Below are 27,282 nucleotides of genomic sequence, written 5' to 3' on the forward strand. Positions count from 1 at the left end.
ACCTCAGCAAACGGATCCCTTGAGCATGAGCCCAAGTTGAGACGAGAGAGAAGACTTGTGAACACCTGAGGGCTTTTGAACTCAAAGACCTTGTCTCTGAGAGAGAAGCGAAGGAACTTCCTGGACGACAGATGAATAGGGATCTGGAAGTACGCGTCTCTTAGATCTATCATTAGCATGAAGTTGTTTTCCCTCACAGCTCCCAACACTGATCGCGGGGTCTCCATATTGAACCTCGTTTTCCGGATGAAATGATTAAAGGTAGATAGGCCAATCACAGGTCTCCATCCCCCTGACACCTTGGACACCAAGAAGATGTGATTGTAAAACCCCGGAGATGGACGCACCACTTCCTTTATTGCACCTTTGTCAAGAATTTTCTGCACTTCCTCCAAGAGAGCTAAGAACTTCGGAGAATCTGTGGGATACACTCGCCTGAGCAGAGGTTTGTCCAAAAGTAGGGGAGAGAAGTCAAGCGGTAGTAGATACCCCACTCGAAGGACATCTACCCACTTTGCCCCGTAACTCTGCCACTTGGCCCACTGGCCCGCCAGGCAACCCCCCACCCATGGCGCAGAAGAGGGAGAGGTGCCCAACCTATCAATGACCGCCCTTATTTCTATTCCTGGAGCCCCTCCTTGACCTGTAAGAGCGGGACCGAAAGGGGCGTTGGTCCTCTGACTTAGGCTGAGACGAATGGGAGGGCCCCTGCGAAACCGAAATCCTAAACGGCTTACCAGGTGACAACCTCTGCACTTGCTGCTGAACAGGAGGAGGAGGAGGGGTAGGACGTCTCCGAGAACGAGACTCCGACTTGGACACTGCCTGGTGCACCAACCTGTCCTTCATGTCAGCTTGCCGTCGGTCTATCGCGTTCTCCAGCTCAGTCTGAGGAAACAGGAACTGGGATTCTAAAAGATCCCCATTCCTTAGTGCCAACAAGGACTCAGGGTCAACAAATCTTGCCATCCTGGATAATGCCACGTCCCTTCTGATCAGCAGAAGATTAGCCCCACAATTTAGCACTTAAGATGTGCAAGATAAGAGAATGCCTTGCCCCCAGACTTCAACAAACTGGCCAGAGAAGAAGCACTTACCAACCCTTCTGGGGACCTGTCAGATGCAATCTTGGCAATGGCCGTCGACCACAAGTCCAACCATGACGCTGTCTGGAACATGGGGGCTGCCATAGACTCCAAAGCTGAGGCATCCTGCGGAGACAAGGACGGCGCCACTGACCTCACCTGCTCCAAAGTTAACCCTGGCTGGAGATGTATAACATCTGGCTTAAGATGATGAGGCAACAAGCAGACAGAGTTCATATCATAATAGTTCCTATACCTCATGAGTGGTGGAGGAAGCAACTTGGAAGAACCCCTTGACCGAAGACACCCATCCCGATCTGACACAGAAGTGTTCACCTTTTGCAAGACCGACTGGACATCCCTCGATAAAGGAAGCTGAAACAACGACTTAGGATCTTGCGTAGCCCCCAGCAAGGCTTCCAAGCAAGGAGTGAAAGACAACCGAGCCTGATTCCTACTCCAAATTGTTGAACCCACGAATGAGATTGACAACTTCGGCAAAGGAAGACAAAAACTCTTGCGTGTCTCCTTTCTTGTGCAAACCAACTGTAGACCCAGCAGCCAAAGAACCTGAAGCACCAGCAGACCTGTCCAGACTGGGTCCACGCGCCAACTCCTGTGATGAACCAATCAGAACACTAGGAACACCGCTGCAAACACTCGCAAAAGATGACTCGCATACGTGTCCACATACGCGTCTGTGTTGAGCAGACACACAGACGTGTGACGGAGAAGCATCTTGAACTCTTGACGTAGAATGAGAATTCCTTGTAGTTGAACCTGAACAGCATCAATGGGAAGGGAAGGCAAACACTCCGGCTGCACTACTTCCGCATTCACAACTTTTGATCTTTTCACAGGCGCCTTCAGAGCCTTGCGACGACGATTAGGCCCTGGTGCAGAAGAAGCAGAAGAATCAGCAACATGCGCACATATGTATGAGGTTGTAACACACTTGTGTCTCGAAGAAGAGGATAATGCAGCCCCAGCAAATTGCACAGTGGACGAAACACTAACACTCGGGAACACAGACATATCGCTCCTCACTCGTCAATGAAGAAAAGGCAAAGTCCTTAACCCTCCAACGCTTGATACGCTGACGTGGCGAAGATGGGGGTGATGGAGGAGAGGAAGACAGCACTGATTCCTTACACATCCTCTTGGCAGGAGGGGGGGAGGGGAATGCAACACGCTTGCTCACAGCCTTCTCAACCGACAAGGCAGCAAACCTATCTTCCAAAACGGAGTCCAATCTCTTAAGAACCGCCTGACATAAAGCCTCAGACGGATCCACAAGAGAGGACGCAGATGACACAGAAGGAAGAGGTTATGTCTTGGATGGCAGAGCGATGACATCACGGGAGCAAATGATGATGAGACAGAGGAGCGAGGCAGCGCAGCAACCCCAACCGACAACGCAGACGTAGCAGGGGGAGACGACACTGAGGGAACTGGGAGTGATGTCATCGATGGAAGTGACATCACTGATGGAACTGGGAGTGATGTCGCCAGCGGCATTGAGAGAGATGTCACAGTCTCCTCCTGATCCGAGCTAGCGGCAGGCGTCACTGGTGGAGCGATACAAAATGGCTGACCTCGGGCAACAACATCGAGAAGGCCAGGAGGAGGATGGAGAGCTAGGGGGTGCCTGAGGGGGAGGCGAGTATTCATGAAATGCATCTGCAAACCCTCCAAGGAGGGTGAACACTGTAGCCCAAGCGACACCCAGAGCGCCACCATTTTGGATGCCTCCGAACCTGAAATATAAGAAACTGATGAAATAGCCTCCTTCCTCGCTGGAAGTAAATTATTTCCCGAGGAAGAGGGGATTGACATTACACATTAAATCAGCCTGAGGCCCTCCCGATACTTCCAACGACAAATTGATGGAAGAAAAGGAAGGAGGCAAAGGCACAACAACTCTAGCATCATGGGGTGTGACTGCGGAAGATGAAGCATTGGGGAGAGGTGATGAAAACCCTTCCTGCGAAGGAAGAGTCGAAACTCTTCAATGCTCCCTCTTACTATAAAATAAATTCCACTGTGCTTTATCCCACGCACGACATTCTGGGCAGGGATTTGTTATGGTACAAACATTAGCACAACACCTACTGCATGTGGAGTGTGGGTCTGTAGCTGAAGAAACCAGGAAACAAGAACATGAGAAACCTTGAGTTCTCGGGCGCATATGTTGGCGAGGCCGAGAAGAAGCAGAGGAAGCCATATAACACAAGCACACACACAGAATCAAAATAGCGAAAACGGGCAAACAACAGGGTAAAAAGCTGAGAGAGGGCAACCATGACTCACCCAGTTAAGAAAAAGACTGAACGTGGTAGCTTGGGTGCGCTGCCTTTGACCAGTTTTCACCCGATATACGCACGCGTTGCTAGATCTCACAACATTCCTTGCTTTTTCATCTCCAATTTTTAACCGGATCCAGCTAGGATCTAGAAAATTATGTCAAGACCTCAAGTTTTGTAGCTATAAAAAATACAAATTGTCTTACAAGATTTGTAATTTTTTAAGTTTCTAGCATCCAAAGCAATTCTTCATAATATTGCATGAATTAAAAATGCAGTGAAAGTAGAATAATCTTTGACGTCTGAGTAAACTTGGGAATGTAAACATAAAAAAAAATTTGCACTACATATTAAAAACCGACTTATGAACAATGATTTAAAATAGGACCAACCTTCTGGAACGTAACTTGTTTGTAAGTTGGGTAGTGACTGTCGTTCTGAATGGAAGGTCACACTTACGTTCCCTCTGGTGGCACTTGAAAAGACATTGGTTTATCATCCAGTTCCTCTAAACCATGACATTTTGGAGGATCTAGCTTGGTGGTGATTGTCGGTCTGAAGTCTCCATTGGGGGATCTCCTCATTTGTATCCCGCAGACCCACTACTCTTCTTACACTCCTTTCGAAAAGGTTTGGGAGCTCATCAGGGAGGAGAGCTCACTTTAGGGATGTGAACCCTGAGCTTACAGACGTTGCACATCAGCATTTTAGAGGTGATGGCAGTATGGCTGGCATTGTCTGCTGGGGCATTCAGTGGTGACCATGAATGACAACACCACTGTAGTAGCCTACATAAACAAACAAGGGGGAATGGTCTCCCCAATCTGTGCCATTTGACAATGCAGATTTCAACCTGATAGGGTATATTCCCAAGAAAAAGAACGTTGTTACTGACCAGTTGAGTCGACGTGTTCAAGTCATTAAGACAGAGTGGTCTCAACACCAGGTGGTAGTGGACAGTCTGCTCAGGTTGTGGGGATGTCTGTTGATCAACCCATTTGATACCAGGTTAAAAAACAAACTTCCCATTTTCTGGTCCCGAGTTTTGGATCCATGGGCAGCAATGCAAGGTGAGTTGCCACATCTGTGGGACAACGTGGATGTGTGTGTTCCCACTGTTCAACCTCCGTAGGAAAATTCTTAATTGGCTGTTCGTTACACTGAATCTACACATGACCAGTCACACTGAATCTTCACATGACCATGATGTTTTCCCCATTGCCTCAAGTTGATTGGTGTGCTGATCTGTCCTCTCTGCTGAGGCATTCTGAGAGTGCTTTCCCCATGGCCCACTCTTCTCACACAACCGCAAATTTGCAGGTACTGTCAAGCATTGCAATTGCTTCAGCTTCACAGGTAGAGGTTATCCAGAATTTCTTGCAAAAGAAATGCCTGGCTTCCTCCTCCTCTTGTCAGTGAATGTTTACCATAGAAAATGGGTCATAATAAATGGGGTCGGTCATTTGCCTGTCAGTGCCTCCTTGGCATGTAGCAGACTTCCTTGTTTTTCTTCAAGCTAAAGGACCATCAGTCTTTGCAATTTTAGTTTATGAGGTGGCCTGCACCTATTTCGTCCAGTTACTACAAGGTATAGACCTTTCCACCTCCTTACAAATGTCTTTGCTAGAAGGAACTTTGGAAATGTCTTGGCTAGTAAGGAGCTTTGAACAATCTTGCCCTCCCAGAAACAAAACTAACTGAATGGGACTAAACAGTGGCCCTATGGAGTTTTAGGGTTGCTCCATACAAGCCTTTGTCTCAGGAATCAGGCAGAGATTTAACTTGAAAAATAGATCTCATTTTAGCCCTTCCATTGCATTGCAATGCATTGGACAAGATAACAGGGAAGTTATGTAGTTGTCTTACCTCGTTCGTTCAGCTTACTTAAGGCCGGAGATCGGTCTCTGCATTTGACCCAAGTTTGTGGCCAAAGCTGAAAGCGAATCAACTCTGGAATTGAGATTTGACTTCTCTCTGTTCGTTTCCTTAGGGAATTTGTTAGAGAGGAACCAGAAGAAATGTTACAGTGCCCAGTTCACAGCCTTAAATACTGTCTTAAAAGAGCAAAAATTCTCCATCCAGAGTGCTGACATCTTTCAGTGAGCTCAGGGAAATGTAAGGAGGTGGTATTGTAGAATACTATCCCCTTCTGGGGAAGGAAACTCATTTCCACAGCATGTGAGGACAGACCCCCACCACACCGATGTGCTCAGGACATTCGATCTTAACTGGACCTTAACTGGAATTCTGTAAAATCTTCTCTGTCTTAACAGGTAGTGAGGGCCGTGGTCCGGCAGTGTTAGACCACCACCACCTCATTCTACATAATTAATATCACTCACAAGTTCTTAAGTATGTTTTCATTATGGGATTATATATGATAAGCCCTTATACCTGGTAGAATAAGAGGTTTGTGCTTATGAAACAAAATTATTGAAATTAAAATGTTATAGAAAATGAAGTATCAGAATACTCATACCATCCAGATGTATTTATGAATTTATCATGTTTAATTTGTATTGTTTCATGTAATAATTTATAATTCATAATTTTCTCTTTGGCAGGTAATTCCTCTTCAGCAAAACATGGCTGCTCAGAATAACATACTTCAAGCACTGTCAGAAACCAATGCTGCTTATGCCACAACTCGTCGTCTTACTAATCAGATTCAGGCACAGCGAACAGAAGTGATATCTTCACTTCTGGCTTCTTATGATGCTTATCTTAATATTTTAAAGAAAGCTGAGGATGCTCAGGAATTTTATCACAAGTTAGAGGGTCAAGTTAACAAACTTTCTGCCCGTGTAAAGTCAGTGTGTCGTGTACAAGATGAAGAACGAGAAGAAGTCCTTTCAGCAAATGTCAAGAAGTTCACTGGGGGTGCAGCTTTACCCAAAGTTCCTGGTGCACCCATATTATCCTCTGGTCAGTCCTCTGCCATGGACCCAACTAGTTCCAGCAGTACAAGTGGACCCAAATTAAAAGACTACTTGCAACATATGAAAGGAGGTGGTGGTGCTAGTGTTGCGGGTGCTATTTCATCAGGCGTTATGCCTGCTAGCAGTAACACTCCATCTCAGATGGGAATGTCTGGTTATGGCTATACTGATCCAAGTGCACCATATGCTAGTAATATGCGACCTGCTCCTTTAGGTTCAGAACAGGGAGATGCTCTTGCCTCGTGTGCTGGTCAGTTGCCTGGAGGTTATTCATCAGGCTATGGAAGTCAGACTGGGGCTTACCAACCATCTGCACCTTCTCCAGCTCCATCCCCAGCACCGCAGAGCTTAAGTTCACCTCACAAGTTGCCTATTTCAGGTGGTCCATATGGAGCATCTTCACATTACTATGCATCACAGCAAATGGGTTCTACAGCATACCCAGCTGTTACAACAGCTGCCAGATCTGCAAGTACCACCCATCCTTCTACAGTAGCTGCCACTGCTCCAAGCACTACTACATCACCATCTTATCCTTCAGTCTCGGGCCCTGTTACTCAGCCTTCAAGTCAGTATAGTGCACACCATTCCTATTATGGTTATCAGGCATCTTCCCATACAACATCAACCTTATCTAGTAACAATAATTCCCAACTAAAGTTACCACTAGGTTCCCCAAGTCATAGTGCTGGAACCACAGGACAACAGAACCCTTATCAAGTACGTTATAATTATGGATCAATACCTTCTCCAGTAGCTGGAATGAATTCTGCTTCAAGTGGTGCAGGTGGAGCTCAGTCATCTTCATCAGGAGAGAGAAGTAACTTATCCCAAGGATATTATAATTATTATCAACAGGTATCTACTGCTAGCAGTGTTGTCAGTAACATTCCCACAACTCAGGCGAGCACAAGTTCTACTACACAGATAGCTGTAACTCACCCAAGTTATCCATCATCTGCAACATCCACAAGTAGCCTTAGTAACACTCAATATTCATACCAGTATCCACGAACTCAAGCTGCAACAACTCCTGTTACTACTGTTAGTCAAGCAGCAACTAATATAACAGGATACACCAGTCAGAATGCTGAAGGGTATTTGGGGCAACCTGGATATGCAAATACAGCAGGATCATTCTATTCTTCAAATACTTCAACTGCACAGCCTGGTTACTCAAATCCAGAAGCACCTGGGTATTCTGGATCTCTCACAAATCAGACCGTGGGTACCTACAATGGAGTTAGTTACCAGCCACAGCCTTCCACAACAACTCCCCAGGCTACAGGAGCTGCAACCTCTAAGTCATCAGTTTATCATCCATTATCAACAACTGGACAGTGGAATGCGTATAGTGGATATTCTCCTAGTAGTATCACATCATATACCAACAGTCAAGCAGGCACAGCAGGAACAAAGACAAGTCAAATGGGTGGAACTAATGGGACCAATTACTCATATCCATATAACCATACATCATCTGTTGCCACCACTACCAATACAGTAACATCAGCTGGTAGTGGTACTATTCAAGCTCAGGGAGTCTATTCCTCTACGGGGGCCCAAGGTCAGGCTGGTGTCCAGTACCACCAAGGAACACAGTATAATCAGAATTATACACAGCAGCAGCAGTGGGCTCAATACAGAACTCCACAGTCATATCAGCAGCCACAGATGGGTGGTAGTCACTCTCGGCAGCAACATCCTCAACAATTACCGCAAGCTCACCCACAGCCACAGCAACTGCAGCAGCCATCACAACAACCTCAGCAGCAACCTCAACACCCACCACAGCAGATTCACCAACAGCAACCTCAGCTTCCACCACAACAACCTCAACAACAGCCACAGCAGCAAGTTCAGCAGCCTTATACACAGCAGCCCCATCAGCAAAAGCCACAGCAACCACAACAGTCGACTGGCATCTCAAATCTGGACCTGCTTTCTGGTATTGAGCTAACATCTCCTCCAGGCTCACAGTGGTCACCTTTAACTCCTCAGCCTGCAAGTGGTGGAGGGAGACCCTTATCAGATGCTAGTAATAATGCTGGGGGAGAAGCTAGCCCAGCTTTGCCTACACATTCTGGTACTGCTCCTGATGTGACTTCTACAGCAGCCTCTTCAAACCAGTTGCCGTGTAATGTTGGGAACAACCTACCCAATGTTGTATCTAGTGTAAGTTTGTTGGATTAACTTTTATTGAATAGTACTAGTTTTTACCTAGATATAAGAGCATGGATTTAGATGCTTGTGCAGAATAATTGGCATTATGTGTGTATCTGCACTGTAGTAACAGATAATTTGTTGGTACTAAGTATGTAATTATTTGATATTCTATGGTAAGCACTCTTTTTACATTGAGTACTTTGAAGCCTTTTATTATTTGGTTTAGAAAATGGTCTTATTTTTTTTTAAGGCAAAGTCTTAATGGTGTATGGTATCTTGAAGGTTCTCTCTTACAAAATGGTTTTTAATGTTAAGATTGTAAGTAGAAGTTTAATGAATTGGCTTTGTTGTGTACAGTACAGTGTATGATGTAGATGTTGACCTTGAATGAGATTTTAAAGATGTTGAAAGTCCAAAGAGATTTGCTAATAAAGCTGTGAGAATTCTATGAGAAATGCCATAAGATTTCTGCTTTCTTATTTCATGTAAAATAAGTTTTGGTACACCACTTTGTAAGGGAAAGAATGTTATTTTGTCAATGTAAAAGATATAAGGCATGTTTGCTTCATTATTGGATGAAAGTTGTGTGTGCATAGTACATATGTATGTTGAATCAGTAGATAATGTACAGTACTGTAATAGAAATTTGATCTGACTTAATCATGTTATCTATGGTTGCATATGGTTTAGAAACTGATAATGATCAGTGTAATTCTATCTAGTTATTCTCATAAATTTCACATAATCCTATTTTACAGTTATATCAACATTTTGTGAATATTGGCATCATAATGTGCTTTTAAAATATTGACATACTCACATTCTCAGTTCTGTAATAATGATCTTCCCTAAACTGTTTCTCTTGGTGTGTTTCCTTCACTGTTTTGAATGTAAGAACTCCGAGGTATTTCTGTTTTACAAACTTTACCTGTATACTAATACATTTTGAGTCGTTAAATGTATTTAGTAAACTTGATTTTATTTTGCTCATTTCTAATGTTATTTTAAAATATGATTAGCATTAATTTGGCAATAAAGCTAGAAATGGGTCATTTTAGGGTTTGGTTGGGTTGTTTTTTTAAACTCTACTTATTAGCATTTGTTGGTGGGTATTTAAGTTGGCTGTGATTAGGATTTAGTGATTCATGGTTCATGGATGTTATGGTTGACAACTAAGACAGTGAAGTGTTACAATTTGCAAAATTACTATTTATAGCAATTTCCTTTGTACACTCAGTTACTCCTGATCATTTACAGAAATGAGGGTAGGGCATCTTCAGTTAATCATATTAGGTAAATAATTGTAAGTGAAATGGCTAAATAACTGAGAACTACAAATATATTAGTGTTACTGTGGAGAAGTTTAATTGGACCAGTGATTCAGTTATCATGACTCACTGGGCTGGTTCTAAGGATTAACTCTCCAATTAGAAATTTAAAATTTGAGGAAGATGTAGTTGAAGTAAGATGTAGTAAATTAGGAAGAGTTCAATGTTAAAATGAAATGTGGAAGTAGAAAACTGTAGCTTGGCTTGCTGGGACCAGGAAAAGAACCTTTAGAATCATCATCAGTGTGACTGGCAAGATACATTGGAAGTGCCATCTCTATATAGATGCTTTGGTAGATGGAAAATTTTAGAAATATTCATAGATTTAAAAGAAGGGTGGTGTACTGTACAAAAGACTGAGTTCAAGGTAAACGAATGTCAAATGATAAGTAAATCCATCGGAACAGTATTGTAGAAATTCTGTTAAACCCTTTGGGTTTTAAGAATCCACTGAAAGAATTTAGTCAATACTTCTGAAATAGAAGCAATGAAGTTTGGTGCTTGTAGAGGATGTACGAGAATGTACTGAATAGTTAGAATTATTAGAGAGGTTTGAGTTTGTTTGAAACAAAGGGATCAACTGTTTGATGAGAGGTAGTGAGACATTGGGTTCTTAAGTTAAAAAGATCCTAAACTCAACAAGAAATACACTATAGTATAGGAATGGATCAGATATATGAAGGGGGAAGACTGCTATAGTAATGTGGAAGAAAACTGAACATAATGTGGAAGAAAACTGAACATGATTAAATGTGAAGACCACAAAACAGATGTAAGTATGTAGTGTCAAAAAGTCTTATCAGTGAATAATCATTTGAGGTATTTGTAAAGCTGTTACGCTTTAGACATTACATATTGTAGCTTATTAGAAGTAATTAAGTCTTCTTGGGTGTTGTTATGAAAAAGGGTCAGATCAGGGCAAGGATTGTTGTTTAGTATTCAAAATTTATGCAGTAGAGGAAGTGTGATGGTAATGATGACAAATACAAGAGATAAGCATAGTTTGGGAAAATATGGAGTTTTGAAACTATAAATTTATTATCATTATTATTATTATTATTATTATTATTATTATTATTTATTATTTTTTTTTTTTGGTCTGTCACAGTCCTCCAATCCAACTGAGTGGTATTTATAGTGTGGGGTTCTGGGTTACATCCTGTCTCCTTAGGAGTCCATCACTTTTCTTACCATGTGCGCCATTTCTAGGATCATACTTCTGCATGAGTAGTGGAGCTACTTCAGCCTCTAGTTTTTCCAGATTCCTTTTCAGGGATCTTGGGATCGTGCCTAGTGCTCCTATGATTATGGGTACAATTTCCACTGGCATTTCCCATATCCTTCTAATTTCTATTTTCAGGTCTTGATACTTATCCATTTTTTCCCTTTCTTTCTCTTCAACTCTGGTGTCCCATGGCATTGCGACATCAATGAGTGATACTTTCTTCTTGATTTTGTCAATCAACGTCACGTCTGGTCTATTTGCACGTATATCACCTATCTGTTCTGATGCCATAGCCCCAGAGGATCTTTGCCTGATTGTTTTCTATCATGCCTTCAGGTTGGTGCTCGTACCACTTATTACTGCAAGGTAGCTGGTGTTTCTTGCACAGGCTCCAGTGGAGGGCTTTTGCTACTGAATCATGCCTCTTTTTGTACTGGTTCTGTGCAAGTGCCGGACATTCGCTTGCTATATGGTTTATGGTTTCATTTTTCGTATAGCACTTCCTACAAATGGGAGATATGTTATTTCCATCTATCATTCTTTGAACATATCTGGTTCTCAGGGCCTGATCTTGTGCCGCTGTTATCATTCCTTCAGTTTCCCTCTTGAGCTCTCCCCTTAGTAGCCATTGCCATGTGTCATCGCTGGCTAGTTCTTTAGTCTGTCTCATGTATTGTCCGTGCATTGGTTTGTTTTGCCATTCCTGTGTTCTGTCTGTCATTCTCCTGTCTCTGTATATTTCTTGGTCGTCGTCTACTTTTATCAGTCGTCCTTCCCATGCATTCTTGAGCCACTCGTCTTTACTGGTTTTCAGATATTGCCCCAGTGCTGTGTTCTCGATGTTGACGCCGTCCTCTATGCTTTGTAGTCCCCCTCCCTCCTTCCTTTCGTGTTATGTATAGTCTGTCCGTATTTGCTCTTAGGTGTAGTGAGTCCTCTGTGTATTGCCATATGTTTCCTTGTTTTTGGGTCTATGCTGCGAAGTTCTGCTTATGTCCATTCCACCATTCCTGCTCTGTATCTGATTACTGGCACTGCCCATGTGTTTATGGCTTTTATCATATTTCCGGCGTTGAGTTTTGACTTGAGTATCAGCTTGAGTCTATAATTTCTTTCCTGATCGTGTCCTTCATCTCTTGGTGTTTTATATCCCCTCCTTCCATTATTCCCAGGTATTTGTATCCAGTCTCATCTATGTGTTTGATGTTGTTCCCATCTGGTAACTTTATCCCTTCAGTCCTTGTTACTCAGCCCTTTTTATATGTTGACTAAGGCACATTTTTCTATTCCAAACTCCATCCTGATGTCCCCAGATACAATCCTTAAAGTCTGGATTAGGGTGTGTATTTCCTTGATGCTCTTACCATTCAGCTTGATGTTGTCCATGAACATCAGATGGTTAATTCTGTTGCCTCTTTTCTTGAGTTGGTACCCAGCATCCATCTTCTGCAGTACTTTTGCCATGGGAATCACGGCTGCTACGAAGAGTAGTGGGGACAGTGAGTCGCCATAATTTTTTAGGTTTCAGTCATTTCTGGCTGCTAGACAACACATTTCTCCATGTCTTCATTAATAATGCGATTTTCCTATTTCATTGCATTTTGCAGTCCACCTGTTTGCAATCTCTTCGGTTTTTTCAGTTCCCATGTCTCTGTGCAAAAAAATATTACACAAATGTTCTTTCTCATGCAGGGATTGCCTTCTACCACAACATTGCACCCTTCCTGTCATCCCACTTTGCTCATTTTACATGTATTGACACTGAAAATTTCTTAATTCCATGTATAATTGGTGATTGTTAGCATCTGCTATGATGCTGCCTTGTCATGTACATCATTGGTACTTAATTCACCCCTACATCTTTAATCTTTCCCTCAACACCCACTTGCAAACTTTCATGACTACTGTATCCTCTGGTGACTTTATAGCTGACCTACTTCTCTGACTCTCCTGCTAATGCTAGGGCCATTTACACAGGACAGCTTTCAGAAGCCTCCCTTTCTGCACACCTTTGAAGGTTCCCCAAGTGGATCCCAAAATGTACCCAAATTCTGATATACCAGCCTGTATCTTCCCTGGAGATCATATATTTTGGTACAATAATGTCATTAGCTTAATGCAGTCTTTCTAGTGCCCTAAGCTGTGTACTACCCATCTGATTGCATGTCTTGGTATTTATGTCTTATAACTTATCAAGAGCCACAAATTTGCATTTTAACTTTCTTCCTTTACAAAGTACTTTTTTTTATAGTAGCTAGGCCTGTTGTTGTTGACTGCCCTGCTATGAAGGCAAACTGGCAATCTGTTTAAAAGAAATGTTCAGAATTTCTTCATGCACTTTTTCTAGTATTTTTATAGCATGCATAAGGACTCTTACTCATATTTGAATGTTGCATTGTACTGCATGCCATTTTCCTTTTTATACTGTCATTATCAAACTGCTCACTCGTCTGGTCTTATCCTAGCCTTTATCCAGTTTTGTAAATTATGTTCAGCCTATCAGGGACTGTATCTCCAGAATGTTAATTGAACCAAGGTTTGGAGGTTTTGTTTAATATCTTTTGGGGGAAAGGTGTTAGTCTATTTTGTGGGTGGTTTTTTTAACAACTTTATCATAACAAATTTGACTTTACAGACAGGTTACAAATTATACTCTCCAGCTTGTTTTGAGAAATCCCCTTTGACTACAGTTTACTTCATACTGAACTCACATTGACATGTGCCAGACCTTGCCATTGGAAAAATGTATGTTTCATTTTTACATTTAGATATTGGCTAGCTTCTTTTAAGAATTAATCCTTTTGAAGAACTTTATGACAGCCTACTTTAATTTGTCCTAGTTTTACCAGCATTCTGCCAGCACTTGCATTTCTCCATGTTACCAGAAATTGTTTTTATTTTTTAGCTTACATCCTGTACACATCATAATATATCCACATCTTTTTCATGTCAGCATAACCACTAATTCATGATTTTTCCTACTCTTGATCCCGCATTTATCATGCTTTTCATTACTGAGCTTGCTTTATTTATATGTTCCCTCAGGTTTCTTCACACCCCCTGCCTATGTAGAAGATGCTTGGCACCAGAGACAATTTCACTTCAGTTTATCTAGTTGTTACATTTTTTATTGTAATTTTGTAGAGTTGTAATTTATTAGGTAAAATGTAATCTGTATCTTTTATGAGAGCAAACTTTTATGTTAGCCTTGTGAGAACTGAGAATGTTAACTCATTGGTCTGGTTAGACTACTTATCAGTAATGATGATGATGATAATTCATTCAGAGTAATTTTTTATTTGGTGCTGTCTTATTCTTATTAGTTCTAAAACCCCATGTCAATCTGACTCAACCAAGCAAAATTTGTTTGGGATTGGGCCTGGCTGTTGGTGAGTCATTAACTCATTTTGACTTTCAATCCACAGGGAGGGAATTTTGGTGACAACAAAAATTATGTAGTATATTCTGTGTTATCTAGTATAAAGAGAAAGATTAGAATGTGTAGGGTACCAAATGTGTGTGTTTTTTTGGGGGGAGGGGGTTGAAGCAGAAATTTTTTCTATTTGTCAGAATTGTTGAACAATATTCGTTCATCTATATTTAATTTTCCTTTTCCACCTTTGCTTTGTACAGATATTGTCAACTTGAGTTGTACCTGTAAGACTGGATAATTCTGTATAACTTTTAGACTGAATTTTACTGGTCAGTTTTTTAGACATAATTTGATAAGGTTCTGACTTTTCCCGCTTCTGACGTCACATCGAGCAAAGTTCGTCTAGGAAAGCTCGACCGTGTGGACGGAGCTTTACAGATCATCAATAGGTACCTTTGTGAATATGGTACTACATCAAAACTCACAAGCCTGGATTCACTATTAATCAGTTTACTATTGAATTTAGTTTTATTGTTCTTTATATTAGCATCAGAAATGGTAGCAACTAAAATACCTGTTGATATTCTGCTAGGAGGGTGAACCTACACCTGTTGTGTTGCACCTGTCATGACCAGGGTGGTTTTCCTACCCCTTGTCTGTGAAACATAAATGCAGTGGTTGAACTATTAGTTGAGGGATGCCTACAAGTTATTGTGATGCAAGTGGTCCGGTATGGAATGATAATCAACTTGTGATGTGAATCTACTTGATACTCAGTCTGTTTGCTAACTTTTTATCACTTTTCTCTCTCAGTTACATGTCCTGCTCTGCTTTTTGTGTGCAATGATTAGATTGCCAGCTCAGCTTATCATTGCAGCTCAACTTTGCCCTGATCTTTGCCTGACTGCCCTCTTTCTGCTGTGTCTGTGCCACAAGTGGAACCTTTTGCTTTACCTTCACCTCCCCTGCTTTGGATATTCTGGTGTCAGTTTCTGTTTCCAGTTACAAGAGATCATTTTCTCTATGTTTGAGGGTGATCCAGGACCACCCATAATTATTATCTCAACTGTGTCTCCTGCTAACTGCCAGTCCTACAGATCCAGTTGAACCTGCTAATTCTGCTGTATTAGCTGTTCTTGTGACCCTAGTGGTAATTGTTGCCCCTGCAATGTCTGTTGCACCTGCTGCTCCTTCTATGCTTCCCACTCTTCCTGTTTTCACTACTTCTGTTGAAGTGCTATCACAAGTCTTACAAATTGATAATGGTGCCACTTCTTTGTTGACTACATGGACTAAGTCTTGCAGCAGGTGAAGTGAGAAAATATCCCTCTGCCCAGCTCTTCTCTTAGTTAAACTGAGGTGTTTGCACAGCAGTGAAAGAGTATTCTTAAAAATAGGCTAACCAAAGACTAAGATTGTCCAGGTAGAATTTACTCAGACCACTCTTTCCACGAAGGATTTATCTGGATTTGCTCATCTGGCAGACTCCAGCAATCATACTTACAGCAGAAAGTCTAGCTGTTTGAAAGAGCCCTTCATGTTTTGAACTTCCTTATAGTTGCTACTCCTTCAGAGGTGTTTGGTAGATGACCATTCAGCTTACTTGCAGGAAAGGGCACTTACTTTGGGTATTGGGTTATCTAGTGTTGCAGAGTTTAGGATGAGTATCCTTGATGAAAACCAAGCCAGCTAGCTAGTCAATCTTGGGCTTAATTGTGCTACAACAGGTGTTTTAGTTGATATCAAGCTTTGTATGGAAGGTGGAGGTTCAGCTCTGTGTTTGACCATACAGTAACATCTTTGCATCCTATCTTGCCAACTGATCTTTGTCTGAGAAGGATTTACAGGTTACAGAAATGCTTTTCCCAGGTGAGTCATCCATCATTGTCTGAAGAAGAAATAGAAAAGCAGGTTCCAGCATCCTTCACCCCATCTGTAGCACTCACCAGGTGAGGGTAATGTTACCTTGAGATTTCTCCAAGAGTTTGTTGCTTTCATTAACTGGCAGTAATCTGTCTTTGGAGTCAGCAGTTTGCTACTGATGTCATAGACCAAGTTGATGTGGTGTTGGTCACAAAGGCCAGGACAGTGGTCTTTCCTAGGGCAAGGTGTCAGCCTTACACATCCAAATGAAAGTGTATCATTATGGTGAAAAAATAGGATGTAGTCATCAGAGACCTGTCTAATTTTCTGTTCTTGCTCCACTTGCTCCACAAGGTTTTGCTGTTTTTTTTTTTATATATTATTCTAAGAGCAAAGTGGTATATGAACTTAGGTGCCTCCTCATCTGGGTAGTATTCAACTTCAGCCTCATCAACCTGGAGACCAAGACATTAGGGGATTGCCATCTGTGTCTTCAAGGTGCTCTTACTTGACCACCACTTCAGGATGAACTTGTAAAAAAATATCAACCACTTTTCATTCAGGGAAAAGGTTACAGTTTATAGCAAAAACCCAGACAATAATGGGTAAATGATTTCTTTGCTTGTTCACTGGCAATTCTTAAACCAGTGTGGCCTTTCTCCAGAAACTTATGAAGCCATTGCAGAACTTAAGAGTGAAACCCTTAGTTGATGGTATCAGGGTCAGTTAATGATTCGCCACTCTATAGTCAAGGCCCTTATGTTTTAACCTGTGGATTATAGGACTTAAAAAAATCAAATTATTGTAGAGTCAGTGATTTAAGATAAACTGACAAAACAGTTATATTAAGAGTTGCTAGTCCTTTAAAGGAAGGGTGTTCTTTTTTTAATTTTTAGCAATTTGGGGAAAACATTACTTGAGAATACATACAGTAAAAGTAGAGGAAAATTATTTTTCATTTTGAAGGTGAGCAGATGACTTATACTTTTTTAATAGGTAAAGGATTAATGTTTCCTTTGAAAATGGTTTAAATGTTATTAAAAGATAAGGGTGAATAGTATTTTAGAGAATTTTTGTTCTAAATGTTACTTATTTTGAATTCAGATAAGGTGATTGTAACATTTCATGATTGGTAAAGCATTATTCTCAGCTGGTGGGCAGTGTTATTTGCTTAATGGTATAAAAGAGGAGGTTTTGTAATTTTGAGCTGGTGATAGGCAAGTTGGGCTCTGAATGAGTTTAGCATTTTTAAATACTTTGGTAGTTGGTGGACAGGTTTGATTAATGGTTATGAAAATAGAGGAACTTGTTACGTATATTAAGCTGCCTCATGCTGGCATAGGTCTTTAGGAAGAGCTAGTAGAAGATTGGCATTCCTTGAATTTGTATTACAAAGGATACAATACTCTTTGTACTTCAGAGGAAAGTGGAGGAAAGACCTCAAAACTTTGGTTATTTCTCTTAATTTTATTGTGTTATGGTACACACAATGTTAACTTTTAATAGGCCAGTACGTATATATGCAAGAAATGGGTGCTTATGTACCTCTGTGGTTGTTATGTAATAATCATGTTAATGCATGGAATTGCCTGTACTAGCAGTTACCGGTTTACGACAAGGGTTCCGTTCTTGAGATGCGCCGTAAGCCAAAAATTGTCAAAAATCCTAAGAAAACTTTACATTTAATGCTTTGGGTGCATTGAAAACTATGTATACTGCATTTTTATTGCATTTTCATAAACAAAGCTTCAATTATTGATTATTTTGCCATTTTGGAGTCATATTTCTTCCGTCAGCTCGGTGTCGCAAGCATCATAACCCTGGATCATGCATTGCAGACCTGGAAAAGTTTCTGATGAACATAATTGAAAAGCATCATAACTTCGGAACGCCGTAAGCCGAAACCGTTGTAAACTGGGGACTGTCTGTACTTGAAGTTTGCTGTACTTGTACTCACTTGTTAATCTTAAGCATTTTTAAATTTTAAAAATCATTTGGAAATGATGCACTGGTGGTAATTGTACTCTTATTAATGCTGTAATAAGAAGGAAATGCTGAAGTGAATTTTAACTTGATGCCTTTGCATAAAAGAAAGCTTACAGAATTTGGAAGGTAAGGGATATAAGAGTGTTGCTCATTAGATATTTCTAGTATTTACAGATTGGGAGCAAATTCAAGTTTTCTCCATTCAGGACATTTGGTGCCCTATTTTAACCCATTCTTATTTGGGAATTTTAAGTTTTTATTTTAATTTTTCTTAGAGTACCATATTTATCTAATAATGTAAGAGCTTTACCTTTGTATAACTTCATTAATACATTTATTGATAATGTTAATTTCTTAAGCAGTGGTTTCTTTTGAAGATGTTGAGTGGAAATTTTGTTGAGATAATCTCAAATCCTTACATGTGTGGGGTAGAGTACTGTGTACACATTTTTCCAAATCTTTAAAGGCAGTTTTCACTTCTAGTTTTTTATTAATCAGAAAATTTCTGGAAAACTGAATTGTTTATTGGATTTATTATCTCAGATTTAAAGTAAGATTTTCTCAAATAGTATTCTGTTTAACTAGAATACTGCATTCACAAGAACCTTCTTGTCTTTTATTTAGTATTTTTTGTGGAATGAGGTCAAGTAAACTGATGTTTCAAGGAGTATATTTCAGATGCAAATTTAAATGCTGGAGTATATTTTGTTGGTATCTATTATGGTTAGCCTTACAAAGTTTTAAAGTAAGTTTAGTTATGGAAGGTTTGTTGTTCTTGATTCATATGTCTACTTGGAACTCTTATGTAAGCTCTTAAAAGCCCTTTAAGATATTGTTTATTCAAAGTATGGATAAATAGACAATTACATTTCCATGAATCCTCCTAGATTTACCCATCGTGTATGAGCTTGTATTCCATGTAAACTAGTTATTGTTAGTTGTGGACAGGCACACACATTGGGCATTTAGAAAGGTGATTAGAGTTATTGTTAAGATTTTTAAAACTTCATAGATTATGCAATTACTTAAAAATGTTTTGAAGTGATTACTTTTGGAAATGTAAACCTAAATAAATAATAGCATCAGTTATCCCAGACAGTTTTGAAATGCATACTGATGTTAACTGACATAAGTGATTGTTAGTTGCTTTCTTATCAAACTGTGATTATCATACAATTTGCACTTTTTCATGACAATGCTCTATTATTGAATTGATTATTCAATAATAGACAGTTAGTAGAGCATTGTGGTTATTAAACGACTATATGTATATGTATTGTTTGTTTATCACATGGTATTAAGAAAATTACTAAAAAGACTTTTGTGCCTTCTTTGGGTAGGTTCTCGTAGAAGATTACTTTCATATTAGTTTTGAAACTTTAATGCCCATTTACTAATCATAACCTAAAGGCAGTGAAAATAATTACAATTCATTTCTGTCGTAAAAAATGGTTGAAGTTTTTAATAAGCTGTAAAATTGTAGAAGTAGAAATGTTCAAGTATTGTCTCAAGATGAATAATTCAGAAACTGGTGACGATACTGTATTATTGATTGATATTGCTCATTTCATGTTCCTGTTTTTGAATCTTAATAATGTTTCACAGTATGGTACAATTGACGTGTGATATTTTTTTATGAAAAATATGTACTCTTAAAGATGCTTTTGAATTAGATGAACTCATTTAATAATGAACTAAGCATAATTTTACTTAATACTGTACAATTATGAAACATTTGAAATGATTGCAGAAGTTTATTCACTACTTACACAATTCAAGCTATATATAATACGTACCTGTACTGTACTGTTGGAAAGATATAGAAATTCATATTCTTTACTAGTATATCTTCAATGCAGTTATGAATATATATGTGTCTAAGCCAACTATAAATAAATAGTATCAATTACACCATATGAAATTATTTTCAATTTCCACTGCTCTTGTACTTTATTCATTGATATGTACAGGGACATTTCCCAAATGCCTATTTCTTTATTTTGTAGTGTATTCGGTGCCTTTCAATTGTTCCTGGATTGTTTATTCAAACATCATTCTCAGTGAATGACTTAAGGCAATTATATTGTTGTTTATACATGTGGGCTAAGTCTCCAAACGCAAACTAATGTTTTAAATATATGCTTGTATGCACCGGCATAAAATTTGACTGATGGCCAATGGTATGTCTGATGTAGAAAGTGGAGTGGCTTTTACAGTTTTAGAATGCATGGTTGTAAAGTGAATGATTTTGTATTATGAAGACATTAAAATTTACTGAAGGAGTGTATTATTCATAAGAAAGGTTTTTTTCATTTCTGCTTTTGGTAGGACTATTGGTAAAATTATATTTATGCCTTAAACTCGTGTATTCTTGCCAATTGCCTAACATTTCATAGAAATAATGATACGTGATTGTTTGTTTTCTGTTGCTGGGATGTATATAGACAAATAGTAAATGACATTTGGTGGAGGCATAATACTGTAGTATATTCCTTAGGTGGTTATAATAGGATAGGAATAGAGGTAGTTGAAGCTTCTTTTATGTCAAATAGACATTTATTCCTTACCATATTCATATAACCAGCTAGCATTGAATAAGATGTGCATTCCTCTGACAAGTGAATTTTGATACACTATACATCTAAACATCTGAAGGTTTCTTTCTTGTGAAAAGTATTGTACATTTTGTAGGTATATTGCTTGCCTAACCTCCTTAAGACTGCTGTAGTTAATTTGACTTGATAAAGTAAGCTCTGAGCATTTTCCAATAAGTGCTTTGTTTCATTGCAGAATACAGCTGTCACAAGCACTCCCTCAGAAACATCTGGTGCTGTCTCCTCCAGCATCCTAGACCTCACGGCTTTGGCTAAGGTACTTCTTTCTCTTTCTCTAAGATAAAGAAGCAAAAACTAACAGGCTTAAGAGATCTTGTAGATAGTATGTTGCCCACTTAAGCTATTTTGTTATACTAGCTCTTTTTGCGTGCAACTTTGAAATGGATGGAAAATAAAATTTTTGCGACATTTTTATTTCAATGCAAACATCTATTTTGTAGAAAGCTTTTGGGGATATATGCTCATCAAGATCTGGCCTGTTTAATTTAATTTTTGCTTAAAGTTTATATAAAAATTACTGCTTATCTTAGTTTTGAGTTATTGATCTTATGTAGACTATGAGGCTTTCACTTTGTTGTTAAATTTTGCTGGTTCGTATGATATGTAGAATTTTTGTTTCCCCAAATGTTCGTTGTGTAATAGTGTGTGGTTCTGTGCAAGATAAATCAATAATTGTAATTAGAACATTTAATCAGAGAGTGAAAGGAGCTGTGCAAGAACTGATGTTTGTTAGTAACTGAAACACTAATAAGGAAGTAGCTAATCCATGGGTGCTGAGTTGCTGAGTGATTGCTTTAGTTTTTTTGCAACTTGTGTCATTGAAAAATCTTTTATATCATTTAGTGGTTTTAACTTGACAGATTCATTGGTGAGAAATTCTTATATCAGTTACTACATACAAACCATCATTTTAACTGATTGTGTTTATTTCATTACATAAAGAGATGTACGTACCCTTAATTTTAATGATGTTGAAACCATTGACCCTGCTAGTAGGTTAGAGGGCAGTTCAGGCTACAAAAGAGCTGAGAGTTCCCTGTTATATGAAGTGCTGGAACATTGTATAATCAGCATATCCACAGTTCTATGGTAACTTTATGTGAAATTCTATTAATTAAGACAGAAGAATCGCTTTATAAGAATACAAAGATTCTACCAGAATGATTATCATAGAGTAGAATGTCAGTTGCTTATCTTCTTGGAATAATTCAGTCTGTAGAATTCAAATACCTTACATGGCCAAGGGAGATAAAAATGTCATGTCCAGGTCTGCTCCAATGATGCGTCTGATCTTGATGGACTGATTATACTCTTAAGTCCTTAGTAGTACGTAATTATATATTTGTTCATATGTGGAATAAATCTTTGGTCATAGCAATAGGATAAATCTTCTGCTGCCAGCTGGAAACCGGTTAAAAGCAATAAAAAAATTTTCATGCAAGAAGTGTGTCATCTAGTATCTAAAGCTAGATGAGGTGGAAGCTGATCAGCAACCACACTTGAACCCTGTAACGCCTTCAGTTTGTCTTCAACCACCTCAGAGAGCGGATGTTTGTTATTTTGGGCTCCTAGATTAGCAATCTGCTATTGGTTTGGGGCTTCAGGGATCAATTACTTAGAGCTGACATGGCTTGGCCTTAAGCAGTTGCTCTAAACAAATCTGCTAGTCCTTTCTTCAGCTCCATCCCCCTCCATTTTTTTATCCTTTCTTGTCTTGTCTCATCTTTGGCTTAATGATGCCTGCAAAAGCTTTGATTACGTTTTAGATTGCCCATGAAACATGGAGGCAGGTAAGGTTGGACAGCATGCCACCCCCACCCATAGAATTTGAATAGCTGAAGTGGTTGAGTGAGGAGAAAATCTCTTGCTAAGCTCTGCAGGTTGAAGTCTATTGCTAAGCTCTGCTTGTAGTGCTGGGTCTGATCTCAATGGACTGACCACCCTCAAGGCACTGCTACATGTTTTGCATAGATATAGATAAAAGGTGTTAGAAGGGCCTGTAAGAAAGGGGCTCATTCATTCTTTAGATATAACTGCTTGGTATTCATGGGTATTGAACGAATTGTAAAAACTAATATTTAAAGAGCGTATGAAATACATTAAACTGATGACCAAACCACAGAAATGGATGTTCCTTAACTCCTCTCCAAATTCAAATCCAAACAAGGACACTTCATATAAGACTGTAGCCTTGTGAATATGCTGACCAAACAAGAAATAGAAAATTTAAATCAGTCCCAATCTTTATTTATTTTGACTCCCTTTGGGAATGAAAATTATCTAACTTGATGTCCAGTGAAAGAAATGTCTTAAACAAAATAAGGTAAACAAATATAGTTGGTTGAAACCAACAGTAAAAATCATTCCAAAAACTACCTGACAATCAACAAAGTAACAAAACAGGACACAGTGAATAGTGTCAAGGGTATTATTATATTACCCAACAATAACGAGAACATGTAGGTAAACAGATCATCATAGACTCTCTTCAGAGAAACTGTAATCCCTTAGCATGGAAACAGAATTCTATGACTATATGATGTTACTTGCAAAAAACTAAAGTACCTAAAAAGAGAAGTTTAAATATAGTGAAGGAAGTCTTACTTTGAAAATTATAATTCTAAACCAAAACAAAGAGGTGAAATCATTAGTACCTAAACCTTTTCTGTATAAAAACTATAGTAAATAAGGGCACATAACAATGTAATAGTGATGATTGAAGAAGTAAAATTTGCTATTTCCTTGTGTAGCAGGGCAAAGCAGCATCACTTGGGAATTTATCAAACATTAAGCCACCATAGCCAAAAGTTATGTACTCCAGTTTTTTAGACAACTTTAGACTACAAAACTGTTTCCAAAATAATCATAGCATACCATCATTATACCAAGAACAAAACCTGGCAGAGATTTCGGCAGTCAGCCAAATTGTAGACCAGTATCTATAACATGTCAGTACAAGTTTTTGAATGAAATGGTGAAAGCGAGGTTTAAATGGCACGTAAAGATTATAATATAATCACACCAACCCAGTACATATGTGCCACAGAAAAATAGATATACAATTGACCCATTATGTCGCTTTAGACAATCACATTTAAAGTACTATTTCAATGGAAATAACTATTGCACTATTTTTTTAAATTTTTTTCTTTATCCCACAGGGAAGTGTTTTGAGTTGCATACGTTATTCCTCCTAGCAGTAAACAATATTGCAAATGAATTACCAATTAAAAATACAAACATTTTGTATATGGATGACTTTGTTATATTATATAGTGCTGCATACTTACACTATGCCAAGTGTATTCTTAATTCCATCACAATGCTTTGACCTCTGTAGTAGGCTTTCAGTTTTTTGCAGTAAAAGCTAAAGCAGTTTTTTTTTAGATGTGTTTCATGGAAAAACACATTGTACTCACTCAAAATGAGAAACAATTTGGTATCTATCTGCCACATAACCTGGAAAGTGCAGATTATATACAGAGAAGTTAAAAGCAAAAAAAGCCTTAAACCTGACAAGAAAGCTATCACGTACAATTTCGTCTCGGAGCAACCCATGTTACTATACAAAGCTGTCCTGTCTATGTGAGACAATGGAATCCAAGTTTATGGCTTAGCATCAAAATCTAGAGTTAAAAGCTTCAAACCAAAAGTCAAAAGTGATGAACCTACCCCCCTCTGCATTGTGATTTTATTACATCCCTTTTATTTTGTGGATTTGTATATCTTGTTGTCCAACCAATCTATCTTCCTCTTGTCACTGTTTTAAGGAATGAATGGACAAAATTTCTTCATTGCTTGGCTTGATAGCCAAAATTTTTAAAAATCAATTCATATTAGCCAACAGCCAAGTTGTTCATGTGCGGAACAAACCTGCGGTCTTAACGATAGAATAAATCTTAGTGTGCCAGCTGGAAATCAGTTAAAGCAATCAAAGATTGTATAGCAAGGAATCTGTGAGATCTGGCAACTCCTGCGTGTATGAGGTGGTAGGTGGTCAGTGACCACGTACCACACTCCGTGATGTGTTAGTCTTTCTTTAACTGCCTTGGAGAGTAGACGCATACGCTTTTGCTCTCCTTCCAAACTGGTTGATTTGTTCCTGTGTTGTCATATTATTAAAAATATGGCACCTCCGAAATTGTAATTTTCAATGACTGTTAGCGCTTAAGAAGCCCTTCAAAATCTTAAGATCATTTTAATCAACAAATTGAGTTATCATTCCACAAATTTTGTGAAACTGGTATAAATGTTGAAATATGGTGGGTCCCTGCATTAAAGTGATGGGGTACTGGTAAGCAGCCAAAGCTGCAATCACTATGACCAGATCAAATATACATACTTGTTCAATTCAGTTTTTGTTACTACATCTCTGAAACATGGCATCTTTTAACTAATGGCAGGAATTGTGACAAATTTAAGCACAGTAATATCTGACCAATGAATATTTTATGAATAACCCACATGATCCAATCCCGGAATGCAGGATATGCAAATTAGCACTTACAAACATATTTTTACCCTGCGGGATACTTGAAATTTCTGAGTTTATTTAAAAAACACTTTTCGGGTATAAAACTGCAATGTTGTACCCATACCTCCTTGCCTATTCAGTACCAAATAATTATATATGCTAAATATGCCTTTAAACTGAAAAATGGATGTAAATTAACAAGTAAATACTTTTTTTCTGATAATTGTTATAAGTTATGTATACATGGTACGCTTACACACAATACTGTGGGCATTGTACATATGGTATGATACACTAACTATACATTATTTTTGTTAAACAAGATTTGTACTTCTTCCCTATTTTGTGTTATAGAAATACAGTCTCTTCACAAAATAAAAACCAAAAAATGAAAGCAAAAAAAAAAAAAATTGCAAAAATCTTTATAACTCTTATCTTATACACAATGTTAGTAGGTATAATGTATATACAGTGCATTAGTACTTTATAACACGGGTAACCTTTTTTCCTGTTTAGTCTACATACAGTACAAAATGCACTTAAAAGATAAAAACAAAACCATTTCTCTCTTTCTGGACTGTATGTGGTCTTCATTCTCAAACACTACCAGCACATCCTTGAGGAGCTTCCTCTGGTATAGCCCTGCCGATGCAACAATAACACTGGTCCATTGATTGAATGAGTGCTATATTTTATTAGGAAGGGAAAACATGACTCTTATAAACCCTTTAACCTTTTTCTTTAACCAACTGGGTTGTGATAGGATGCACATGCGCATTGTCCTCAAGAAGCAAAGCTTTCAACCAATGTCTAACAATTCCAAGGTCCCATGTCAGATGATGAATAAGATGAATAACCTCCTTAACAAAAGTAGTTATGAAACTAGTCAGAAATGATGTTGCAGGTTAACCAAGCATATTCTGAGTGATAACAATTCACTGGGGGGATCATCTATCAAGCCATGCACAGCATATGGTTATTTTGCATATCTAATTACCACTGGTTTCAACAATACCTGCGAGATGCATATGATCATAAAAAGCAGACAAGAGTTGCTTCAAAACCTTTTAACCAGGTAAATTCTTTTCACTCATCTGCCAAAGTGATACTGGGCAAGGAGCAATAGAATAGACCTATGAGATTCATGGTAGTCAGGGTTATTGTCCAGTGTCAAGAACTTAAAAGCCAATCCCTTAGTGAGGTTATCTTTTAAGAGTTGACACTCAAGACACAGCACTGATGAAACTGCTTTAGAAAAAGGTGTTGTTACTCCATATGTTCTTGTCACACATGCAGAAGACTTATCTTTTTGTCTTCAGGGCTTGGATTAGCAGTTTTAAGAATCATGACTACCCTGATCCTATACCCGATGGCAGTAGCACAAAACACATGTCAATTTCTTTTTCTTCTTTCAAACCAGGTGCTTGACTTTTATTTTCCCTAATAGTATATGGTCTCTGTGGCATTTTTTCTTTCAGAACAGAGTTATCACTGGTACTAAATTCATGCTCTGCTAAATAATTTTGCTATTTATAAGTCTCTTAATGGTGTTTGGAGACTTTTTAACTGTCAGTTGGTCAGCAGAACTTGCTTTCCATGTAATATTTATATGTCGTAGTTCAAACCCTCTGCTGAAATTATGGAATAAGCCTTTCCGTGCTTTAAAGCTGGCAGAGTTAGATACTGTCTTCTGCTTGTCTTACAAATTTATGAAAGGACATGGTCTTTTCTTAAATCTTATTCAGGTCTGTTGGGATGTCTTTATAATTTATAGTGATCCTGTATCTACAAAACTAGCTGCTGCTGCTTTATGAGAGTGAGAAGGATTTTTGCTCAGTGTTATGTTTTTGTACCTGCTGGTTTAGTTGCAGCAACGACTGCCTAATTGATGTTTGTATCTTGTGTATGTATTGCACTTCAAGAGT

General features: G+C 38.7%; 1 protein-coding gene across 2 annotated transcripts in view; it reads left to right on the forward strand.

The window, feature by feature from the left end:
• LOC135197837 (tyrosine-protein phosphatase non-receptor type 23-like) overlaps positions 1-27,282 on the forward strand; it is a gene marked incomplete in the record, with an annotated part of 242,063 nt that overhangs the window by 124,144 nt on the left and 90,637 nt on the right. For both annotated transcript variants that reach the window (XM_064224997.1, XM_064224998.1), the window contains 2 exon segments: positions 5,953-8,502; positions 21,059-21,139. In XM_064224997.1, coding sequence (XP_064081067.1) covers positions 5,953-8,502; positions 21,059-21,139 — 2,631 coding nt within the window.

This window comes from Macrobrachium nipponense, chromosome 21 (assembly GCF_015104395.2).
Source record: "Macrobrachium nipponense isolate FS-2020 chromosome 21, ASM1510439v2, whole genome shotgun sequence".
In the NCBI taxonomy this organism is placed as follows: domain Eukaryota; kingdom Metazoa; phylum Arthropoda; class Malacostraca; order Decapoda; family Palaemonidae; genus Macrobrachium; species Macrobrachium nipponense.